The sequence below is a fragment of the Vigna umbellata genome, chromosome 1, assembly GCF_029865625.1.
Source record: "Vigna umbellata cultivar VRB3 chromosome 1, Vumbellata_1.0, whole genome shotgun sequence".
NCBI lineage: Eukaryota > Viridiplantae > Streptophyta > Magnoliopsida > Fabales > Fabaceae > Vigna > Vigna umbellata.
The window spans coordinates 89,872,104-89,883,562 of record NC_142165.1 but is presented as its reverse complement, the minus strand read 5'-3'; the positions used below and the strand labels follow the sequence as shown (position 1 = coordinate 89,883,562).

The following is an 11,459-nucleotide window of genomic DNA, read 5'->3' as shown; positions in this document are numbered from 1 at the left end:
CCATGATTTTGGAAAAGAGGTGATGAGGATTTTCAGCCATAAATTTCACTTTCAAGTTATTGTCAGTTTTTTATTAACCAAGTTGTTGACTGGTCAAACTATCGAATTGGTTAAGCTTGAAAAGATTGGTATTTATCGAACAAAAATTTCTTTAATCATTATTGATGATTTTTCTTTTAGTTACTGATAATTTTTTTCTTCGATAATTATTGACAAATATAAATTTTCGTTAATAAATGATACTAACCATACTTTTACTTTTGAAATTTTTGACATTTCTATCAGATTTTGACTTTCGATAATGTTTATTTTTTGGTTTAATGTTTCGGTAGGTCCTTATTTTCGTCCAGAATCTCAAATAGGTCCCTTTCTTTTTCGCTGTCTCAATTGGATCCTTAATTTTGTAAAATTGAATCGAATAGAGGCTTGCCGTCAGATTGAAAAGACGTTGTTAAGGAGGATGTTACGTGACATGTTGATAGTATACATGTGTAAAGGAAGTTGGCATGTTGACGTAACATGTTGACACCCTGGTGGTCGGCCACTCGGTCTTGTGGTCGACCACTCAATCTGGTGGTCAGCCTAATGGTCAGACACTCGGTCTGGTGGTCGCCCACTCGGCCTGGTGGTTGGCCTGATGGTGCCAAGAGATCGTACGATACTAAACAAGTCATATGTTACTACTATAACAAGTCATAAATCTTCATTGAATTGGTTTCTCATAGACCAATTCTCATAAATCTTCGTTGAATTGGCACCACCAGGCCGACCACTCACAAGACCAACCAACCATCAGACCGAGTGACTGACCATCAGGCCGATCACTAGACTGGACCACCATATTGAGTGACCAAATACAAGGTCGACCATCAGGCCGACCACCAGACTGAGTGGCCGACCACCAAATCGAGTGACCGACCACCAGGGTGTCAGCATGCCAACTTCCCTTACACATGTATAATGTCAGCATGCCACATAACACTCTCCTTAATGACGTCTTTTCAATTTGACGGCAAGCCTATATTTGATTCAATTTTACAAAAATAATTTGACGGTAAGCCTCTATTTGATTCAATTTTACAAAAATAAGAATCCAATTAAGATGCCGAAAAAAAAGGAGATTTATTTGAGATTTTGAACAAAAATAAAAACCTACCGAAAGATTAAACCTTATTTTTCTTTTCTTTTTGTTTTGGTAATTCTTGAAAAAAGTAACAACATATCCATACATATTTTGTTATATAATGAAAGACGCCATTTCTTGCAACATGGAAGCACTGCAACCATCACAACATAACAAGCTTTTACTAGTTGTGTTTTAGTTCCTCCGTTGCCAGTTGATTCAATGAATTGGACTGCAATTCCAATATATTGTCTTGTTAATAAAATAAACGAAAATTAATTGCGAGTAAAACTGTTACACACCATTAAATAATTACTGGAAAATATAATAGTTTACAAAAAAGTAAGAAAAGTTGGACACTTATTGTTATTTGTATAAATTAGTTCCAGAAACATAAACTATGTGTATAATTCATAGTCATCAGCCGCCTCTGATTTGTCCTCGCTTTTCCGTGCTTATATTACTTTTTGGTTGCAAACATTTTGAACAAATGATTTGGTTCTTGGCTGAGTTTTCAGTTTTGTCATCTTCTTGCAACGCAAGTCTATTTTGCCCTTTAATACAATTTCGTTTTTGACTGAACTAACTCGCCTCATTTCCCATGACTTGCCAATTCATTTTCTTTGTATGCCTTCAAAGCCTCGTTCCAATTTCGGTTACAACTTTCAACTTCCCTCTTTTGCAAACGTATTCCTGATCCTGAACTGATCCTTTACTAACATGGATTTTCAAAGCTTTATGGAAGCTTGGATGAAAGCTTCTTACGTGGTCTTTGTGTTCTTCTATGCTTTCTTTCTCGGTGCTTTAAAAGGTGTTCTTTTTTCTTTTACATTTTTTTCACACTTTGTGGTTCATGATTGAATGTTGACTTCTAAAAAGATTTGGTTTTTTCTTTTCTTTTTTCTGATTTATTCTCATGTTGTGAAATCTGAGGTGAATTTGGATGGTGGGTTATTGAATTTTTCTTTAAGTTCTGCAGGCATAGTCGTGGGTCCTATTGCTTGTCTGGTTCTTATTTTAGGCAACGTTGGGGTGATTTTGGCGCTGTTTCCTTCACATGTGGCTTGGACTGTTTACACCCTTTTTAAGTAAAATAATTTGTACAGCTTCCTTTTTTGCTTTGAAGAATTTCAATCAGCAATTCTATTTCATATGATGAACGAGGATGATTTGTTTGTCTTTGTAGGGTTCAGATGTTTGATGCAGCCTTGAAAGTCGCCATTTTGATTGCTTTGCCTGCCTTGTTTTGCTTGTGGTTGGGTCTAGGCATAGCGGGAAGCGTTCTTGTTGGAGTGGGGTATGGTTTCTTTACCCCTTGGGTTTCAACTTTTGAGGCCTTCAGACATGATAACGAGTCCAAGAAATTTTCTCACTGTATTGTGGTGAGTTTCTGATATGTTCTTGCACTTATCAAGATTGTTTGTTAAATTTTATTAGCATGTTTTTACTTAGCGTATAAGTTATTAGTTCATTTGTGGATTCTCATTGAACTCAGGATGGAACGTATGGAACTATCAAAGGCAGTTCCACGGTGGTTAGGGATTTTGCAGATATGTGTTACCATTCATACCCAAGTTTCTTAAAGGAACTACGTGAATCACCTACCTCAGATGAGCGTCAGAGGCTAAGGTAAAGGTCATAAATTTAATTTTGATGTAAGTATTGTAAAAGATTTATAGACTGATACGAGTTAGAGTGGTTTTTTTATTGAATAACAGTAATACAAAAAAAGTCTTTCATATATATGTCCTCTTTATCTCAGTCTTTCATTTTCATATATGTTCTTTTTATTGATTGAATGCTTTGACTTGCAATTTCTGTCTGCAAAATATTTAATTAAAGGAGTACTCTTTATCACCATTGAAACTTGTTTTATAGGTTAATTCATGTTCCTGGATGTGTCATTGTTGGGATACTGGGGCTAGTTGTGGAGATTCCTCTTTTCACTGCAATTGCTATAGTAAAGAGCCCCTACATGCTGTTCAAGGGCTGGTTCAGACTTTTGCATGATTTGATTAGCAGAGAGGGTCCATTCCTTGAAACAGTCTGTGTCCCCATTGCTGGTTTGACAATATTTGTGTGGCCACTAGTTGTCCTTGCCAGCGTATTATTGGCTATTATATCAAGCATTTTTTTTGGAATTTATGCAGCTGCTATAGTATGTCAGGTTTGATCACTTTTTTTGTTCTTCATTCCCTGTTTCCTTTGCTGAATCTTTGCTTTTATCTCACCTTTTAACTTTCCTGTGAGTGTAGGAAAGATCTTTCCGTAGAGGTTTAGCCTATATGATTGCTATGGTTGCTGAATTTGACGAATATACAAATGATTGGCTCTATCTACGGGAGGGGACATTCTTACCAAAGTACACATTTTCCCAATTAGTCTTCTTTACTATCTGCCATTTAATCCGTTAACATCAGCATTCAATTTGCTTGCAGCCAGGCCCCAATATCGAAAGAGAAAAGCCTCTCAATCATCGGAGTTTTCTGTGAGAGGATCCAGTGTGGGTGGAAGCAGATTAAATACTTCGATGGACCCGCCTGCAATGTTTATGCCAAACTTAGCTCCTTCAAGATCTGTTAGAGAGACCATTCAAGAGGTGAAAATGGTGCAGGTAAGCAGTTTTTCATCTAATGTTGATTAGATTAGTTTAAAACATTGGCAAATAGACTCTCCAGCCATGCCACTTTATATAGAAACTGTAAGTTTGGATCAAAAATGTTATTATGCTTAGATTACAAATTAGCTGCATTGATGCTGCCTGCCAAAGTCAAACCAAGAAATGAATAGGCTCTTTGGCGCATGTTAGGGGTAATGAAGACCCTTGTTAAATGATTTTATAATAATTATAAACAGCAAAACAAAAAACAAGGTATCAATAAATTTATTAGAAATCTTTGTTGATGTTTAAAAATTTATTAGAAATCGCAAAATTTTGTGAGGCTCTTATAACAAATGTCTGTAATGATTTTGTAGTTTTCAATAAATTTAAGTAACTATAGAGTGTGCTGCCACTTTTTTTTTATTATTATTATTATTTGATCTAGAAACAACCTCTAATGTTGTTTTTAAATCATAATATACAGATTTGGGGAAATATGATGAAGTACTGTGAGATGAGAGGCAAGGAATTATTGGATGATAATGTACTTACAGGTGCTGACCTCTGTGAATGGATGAGGGGCAAGAATATAAATGAAGCTTCCATAGTTGGTGTTGGCTTGCCTTGTTATTCACTCCTACAAGCACTTATCTTCTCCATCAAAGCCAATTCAAGTGGTGTTTTGCTGCTTGAGGACTTTGAGATTACCTATTTAAACAGGCCAAAGGACAAGTTGCTGGACTGGTTCTTCAATCCTGTGATGGTTCTGAAGGAACAGATAAGGGTAATCAAATTGGGAGAAGCTGAAGTGAGATACTTGGAAAAAATAGTTCTCTTTGGATTCAACAAGCAACGCCAGGAGGCTTGGGATAACGGTGGTGTAATGACACCTGATGCTCTTAAAGCTGCCCAAATGGAGGGAATTTCCAGAAGGTTAGTGATCAATGAGTAAAATGTTGTTGATGGTGTCTTTTCACTCTATGAAGATAAAAATAACAAATCTTACTATACATGATAAGAATATATTTTGATTAAGTTGTTAATGACTTTGAGTGATGAGTGTGCAATGTTGAATCAGGATGATTGGAATGATAAGAGGAGTATCAAAGCTGCCAACATACAGAAGGAAATTTCGTCAGATTGTAAAAGCTTTGATCGCTCATTGTATGGAGAAAGACGTTTCAGGAAAGGCTTTAGCTACTCATTCAGGGGATGTAGTAGATATTTGTGAAAAGACTTTAGTTACTAAATATTTGGATTTGGAGAAAGAACCTTCTGGAAGATCTAATAGGTCTATAGTATCAGTTGCCTCCGATGAAAATGTTTGATTAGTTTTTGTTTTCTCACATTGTCAATGAATCATTGTAAATTCCTTTATATTGTTTGATAGATTGGTGTAATTTGCTGTACTTCAATTATGGTTTGGTTCATGGTTTATAAACAGTTTGAAACCTTTTCGTTAAGGTTTCATAAATATTTTTTAAAATTTGTTTGCAAAATTTTTAAAATTTATTTTTTAAGATATTATATTTATGGATGATTTCCCATCTACTAAAAACTGTTTATGAATTTTAAATAGATCAAATTTTTTATAGAAGAAAATGAATTAATAAATATCTTCTGTCTGATTAATTCATTATAATTAATTTAAAATAAAATTTATTAGGTGTATTGAGTTTGTCACCCTCTATGTAGTAGACCTTCTTGCAAACGGGCATTTTTTCCTGCATCTCCCTTTTTTCTTCTTGAAACCCCTTAAAAAATCTAATAATTCAATTTTACCCTCGTTAAAAATCCCAAATTAGATAACCTAATCATTTTCCCTTCCCTCTAGTTCTCTCTACCTCCTAATGTTCTCCGTGAAAGGTCTGTGTTTTTCTTCTCTTTGTTATGCTGTCATTGATTTTTGTGTGGTGGAAAGAGTGGATATGGAGGTGTGTAAAAGGAAGATGAATGATGGATGGAGAGGGGTGAAAATGTTTGTTACATTGAAGATGATTGAGTGCAGATTTTATTATATTTTTAATGAGGAGTACTTTAGAAATTGGAGATTTTATGGGGTGCAGAAAGACATTTCCCCGTTGAATTATTGGATAAAAGCCCATTAAGAAGAAAACAAGGTTAACCCCACTAAACCCGAATGAATTTGAGCGTCGAAATTTATTGTTTTATGATTTTAATCTATTAAAACTATAAGTTTAAATTTTTAGTGATTTTTCAGATATTTTTATTAAAATTCAATTTGAATAGATTAAGATAATTTGACTTGAACATTTTTTTTTTTGCTATCTTAATATATCGTTTTTTTTATTTTTAATTAAAATCGCTCAATTCCAGTCTTTTTAATCCATTTAAAATTCTGTGTTTCATCAAATTAAAACATCTCATTTAATAATATTCTCTACAAAAATGGTTTGTTTATATTTTCTAATGAAACTTAAATTCTTAACTTTATTTTCTTACTTTTTTTCGGTTTTGTTGTTTGCTTCTGAAATATGAATGGTTTTAGCCATATTATCGTATTTGTCTTTGTTTTTGGTGATTCAACAATGTGTTTAATCGCATTATTGTGTTAAAAAAAGGGGACATCACTGTTGCTCTTGCATTTAACATATAGTTATAGTATAATAATTGCTTGAGAAACAAAATATTCTAGAAGAAAAAGTTTTGTGTTGTGTTTGATATCCTTATTTACCTTAAAGGTCATACTCAGGGAGAATATGTTCTTGTTGACTTATTTTATTGGTTGTGTCTTCTTTTAACTTTCACAAGTGTGCTTTAGTATATCTAATGCTTCTTGCTATTAATTTGTAAAGTAATTAATATAATTTTTTAGAATTATTTTACCTTTTTATCATAACTTAACCTTGTTTTTGATAAAGAGTTTTAATAATTTCAAGAAAATAAAATATAAGGCATTTGAATTACTTATAATTAATTTTTTATTAAATACTTTGTTTAGATAAAGTTAACGAAATATTTTGAATTTAAAATTTTTTGTTTGATAAAATAAATTAATTTCATAAGATAAAGCTTTATTTTTAAATTATATTGTTCATAGATAGGAGAGATTCAACTTGACTTTCGAGATTGGCTATTTCATTCTACACCTTTTATCATTTCACTTGTAATTTCAATTTTTTTTTCTAAAAAACTGAAATTATTTTTTACAATTTATAAAATCTTAATTCCATTTTTTGTGGTTCATTAAATTTCAAAATTTGATGAAAGATTTTTTTTAATCGAATCTTGAAATCTAACGAAAGATTTTATGAGATTTATTGAATTTTCCGTTTAGATGGATTTGTTCTGAAGTTCAAGTTAACTCTTTTAAACTTTGATCATGGTAAATTTAGTTCATCTTTCAACTCAGCTGAACTAAGAAACTAACTCACAAGCTCACCTTTTTTTTCTTCGCTCCCAATTTGGCTCGACACGATGTCGCTTTGCAGACGAGGTGGCGACACACAACGTGAAAACATGTTGAACCTCTTTGCATCAAAGAGTCTGACTTGGCCTTCGAGGTTATCGCTGTCAAAATTAAACCCTCTCAAGCGTGGATACTCTCTGAACGGGTCTTGCATGGGAGCCAACGGAGGCATCCACATCGACTCCACTTCTTTCCTATTCCAAAATCTTCAGAAAGCTCATGGAGATTGACAAATCGATCTTCCCATCCTTGGAAAGCAGGTAGTATGATAATGCTAATTCTTACCATTCTCTAAGCATGAATTTAGTAGCAAAATCAACTCTTTTCTAACTTGTAACTTGCTTAATGCTCTCTTTTATCGTAGTTTTATGAGTAATTGTGTTGTGGGCTACTTTGATGTAATTTCATTTATAATCCCTTTATTTTGTAGCTAATAATATGCTTGGAAGAATCTCCAACAATGTAGAGAACTGAACCAGCCACAAAAAGCAAGCAAATCTGCAGAAAAACCAGAAAAAGAAGCAGTGTTGCTGAACCTAGTTGGGGCCCCCCTGGGTCAAGCGCGCTGGAGCGCCACTTCATCATGATTGTCGCGCGTTGGGGCGCCCCTCACATAGGGGGGCTAGAGCACCATTTTTTGCTGACATGGAAGATTTGTCTATTTAACTCAGAAACGCGAAGGGCTTTGGGTCTTTGGTTCTTTGGAGGCGCAATTTCACTGTTGGAGCTCATGGAGGCCGTGAGGAGCTTGTGGGAACATCTCCTTCTCTTCCATTGGGTCTCCTTCTTCTTCCATCTTCCATTTTGTAAGCTTTAGGGTTCTCCATGGAAGTGGAGAACCAGATTCATCTTGTTAGGGATTGTTGTAGCCTATGAATTCTTGTATAATGGATGATTGATTTGATTATATATATGCCTTTTCTATCAATTGCTAGTATTCTTGTTTCCAATCTTAAAGCTTGCATGTAATAGGAATGTTCATGACTTGAATTTGGGGTTTCATGGATTATGGGGACGTAAGATGGAACCTTGAACTGAAACAAGAGTCCTTGTGGTCATTGATTCTAGGGATGGAAGATGATTCACATGTTGTCGTAAGATCCTAACTCTTTAATGCGGGTATGTTTGTTAGATTTTTCAAGGAATTGGAGTTTAATAGGGAAAACCTAGGCTCTTCCACCTAAGGGATTAGGGCTAGAGTGTTCTTGTAGATTGACTTTAGTAAATTGATGGAGAGGAGATGAAATTGGGTAGGCACAAGAGTGAAATAGGTGAAAACTAACCTTAGCAATGTCATTTCATACCATTTCTAGTCTTGTCCATATCTAAGTGCCTTTAATGACCAAAGTCCAACCATTGTATATTTGTGAATTTATCTCTTTGCACATGCTTGTAAATGAATGTTGTTCTATTGAGTCTAGATGAGTTGTTAATCCCACAATTCTATAGTATTATGAGTCTCTTGGGAAAATGATACTTGGTCTTACCATGGTTTATTACTTGAATCGATTCGGTGCAATTGCCGAAATCACCCAACATAGTACTACTACTGTTATCCTTTCTTGTATTTGTGGAAATTCAGGTTTTTGTTTGTCTGGGGATCAATTATTGGAGTAGAAATTGGTGTTTCAACTTGTGTTCTTTTGTATAGAGTGTTGTTGCTATTTTCTTTACAGGCTATTGATGATGATTACAAGAAGAAGAAAATGAAGATGATGATTATTTAGACTGTTAGCTTTTTAGTTTTATGAACACATACTTTTCTACACTTATTATTGTGTTTCATGATTTTTAGGTTTTATAAAATATTCACTTTCTTTGCCTATATGAATTTGTTTGGTTGGATTGTCATTAATATATAACAACATGAAATTTATATTTTGTACTTCAATACGTGGAAGTCTTATTGGATAATTGTGGATTAAATATTGTCTTACTTACAAGTCTGATCGTTTAGATAGACATTGCATATTGTTTTGTGCAGGTCTGATTATATGAATGTGGGGTAGATAAACAATACATATTGCATTTAACTCTACCACACACTTACCAACAAATTTACTAATGACCAAATCCTTTGATAATTACCAATGGACATATTCGTTGATGATTACTGAAGGATTTGTCCACTGTTAATTATCGAAGGATTTGTCCACCAGTAATTGCCGAAAGATTTCTTCGTCGATAATTACCGAAGGCCAGTACCCGTCAATAATAGTTCCTGACAACAAAATTATGACAATTTTTTTATCATCAGTAAGCCGTCAAAAATTATCAATTATCGATAGAAAATTATTGTTTTCGACGAAATCACATTTTTTTTGTAGTGATATCTTTATTGCTATCTATTTAGTTTTACTATTTTATTTTATTTTAAAAAATATATTTAATTTTACGTAAACTAACATAGAAATGTTCTATTAAGTACTTATTCTTATACCTAGAACTTAAAATTTATCTCAATACCTTTGAGCTTAATACTTTCTAAAATCCTTAACTACATTATATTGTGAAATCTATGGAAATTGAAGATTTTATCATAAATGATAATATTTTGTCTGAATTATAAATTAGGAAGCTATATTATGAATTGGTATGGGTTAGAGTATGCATGCTTAATAAGTAACTCTTTTGAAAATGATAGTTGTAGGACAAAATTGTCTAGATAGCTTTAGTAATATTTTGGGACGAGAAAGCTATTTGTTACCTGGAACTATTGCAATGCACAGAAAGGGATATTAAGATGTTGTCCCAACAAGATGGGAGGACATATAATGACATCACTTTAATATATATGGTTGCTAGTTAAACATAGGATGACAATGTTTTTATGGTAGGAGCTTTAGGATTTGTGGGATTGATCTGAGAACATTTATCATTGTAGGTATGTAGTTTATTAGGAGTTGTTGGAAAAGTTTTGAAATAGAAAATGAATTATAAGATGAGGAGGAAGTAATAAATTTGTAATTATTCTTTAATAAATATTCGATATTTGATTCTTTTCAATAATTGGTTTTTTCTTAATTTTTTATAAAATTTATTAAAAATTAGTAAAAAAATATTAAAACATTTTTTTTAAATTATTTTTTTAAAATAAAAAAAATTTATGGACAATTTTGATATGAGAAAAAAAGATAATCTTTCAAGTTTTATTAATTCAATGAAATCAATCATACGTAAAATAATTCATACAAAAGTAAATTGGGATTGAAACATGTTTTCAGATTTGTTTTTTTCTCTTTTATTTAAAAAGGTCCATTCAAGCATAAGTTTTTTTTATTGAAAAATGTTTTTTTAACAATTTTTTTGACAATTTTTTTATAACAGTTTATGTGATAGTTTGTGATTGATACATTTTAAATGTATGACAATGAAATAGTGACCCATAATCTATTATAAAAAAATTATTAAAAAAAGTGGTTAAAATATCTCTTTATTTTTTCTTATTTTTTCTTTTATGGGAAGTTGTGGATGTATGCATGAGTTAGTTTTTCTTTATTATTTTTATTGCTACCTGAATTACCTGTGGTCAAAGCCTTACATGTCTTAAAGAAACGGAACAAGCATATGAAGGGAGCTTCTTCGTTGGAGTGAAAGGAGGGTGGGTTGCGGTGAGTGATTGACACAAGGGCTACCTCATCCTCCTTAGAAGATCCACTTCTTTTCAAAACGTGAGGGAGAAATGTATGCTAATAGGTATTTGCTCCACTTCCTTGCCTCTCGTCGTTTTCATAAATGGGGCTGGAAATGTAGAAAAGCTGTTCTCCTACACGTCAAGGTTTATCGTCATGTGAAAAATTTCCATGGTACTATGCAGAAGTGGGGTTGGAGATTTGATTCTGAAGGTGCTATGAATGAGAAGGATGGAGGTAAAATGAAGTCTTACTTAAATGCATGACTTCTCTCTAAAACAATAATGTCGAAATCGTATTGAAAGAGTGGGACCTCTTTAATCTTTAGTAAAAAGTCACCCTTTCAGTGAAAAAAACATATTTGAGACCCCTATCAAAGTCAATAAATTATCTATTCTAATTTCTTCAAAGTAATTATTTCATTCTTTCTTGCATATTGTATTTTGAAAATCGTAATAAGTAAATATATCGAGCTAACTTCAATGATGGTGGTGGGGTCCATTTGGAATAGTGTAAGGAGCAGAAAGGGATCTATTTAAAACCAGGTATATATTCTGGGGGAGCCATGAGCACCAGCGGTGGGAGAGCAGAGTAACAGAACCTAGGGAAAACTGGAAAGGAAAGAAAATAAGGGAAAGACGGAAATTTAAATTGTTTTAAAGAATATCCTCT

At 33.1% G+C, this 11,459-nt stretch overlaps 1 protein-coding gene across 4 annotated transcripts; it reads left to right on the top strand.

The window, feature by feature from the left end:
• The first annotated feature begins 1,551 nt into the window (after positions 1-1,551).
• On the top strand, positions 1,552-5,134 carry LOC124842418 (putative membrane protein At3g27390). 4 transcript variants are annotated; one of them, XM_047318891.2, is made up of 9 exons: positions 1,552-1,934; positions 2,103-2,211; positions 2,310-2,505; positions 2,619-2,752; positions 3,002-3,290; positions 3,379-3,485; positions 3,566-3,737; positions 4,210-4,658; positions 4,804-5,134. In XM_047318891.2, the coding sequence occupies exons 1-9, from the start codon at positions 1,844-1,846 to the stop codon at positions 5,051-5,053; spliced, it is 1,797 nt and encodes a 598-aa protein (XP_047174847.1). In that variant the 5' UTR covers positions 1,552-1,843; the 3' UTR covers positions 5,054-5,134. The 4 variants fall into 4 exon arrangements, with proteins under 4 accessions (XP_047174847.1, XP_087960803.1, XP_087960802.1 ...); XM_088104677.1 differs by lacking the exon at positions 2,103-2,211 and having other exon boundaries at positions 1,554-1,934; XM_088104676.1 differs by lacking the exon at positions 1,552-1,934 and having other exon boundaries at positions 1,963-2,211; positions 3,002-3,281.
• The last annotated feature ends 6,325 nt before the right edge of the window (positions 5,135-11,459 follow it).

Excerpts from the sequence above, each read along its gene's own strand:
- LOC124842418 (XM_088104675.1), top strand. The coding sequence starts at position 1,985 with ATGTTGACTTCTAAAAAGATTTGGTTTTTTCTTTTCTTTTTTCTGATT. Across the intron at positions 2,212-2,309 it reads ACTGTTTACACCCTTTTTAA|GGTTCAGATGTTTGATGCAG; the intron begins GTAAAATAATTT and ends TTGTCTTTGTAG. Across the intron at positions 3,738-4,209 it reads AAGAGGTGAAAATGGTGCAG|ATTTGGGGAAATATGATGAA; the intron begins GTAAGCAGTTTT and ends CATAATATACAG.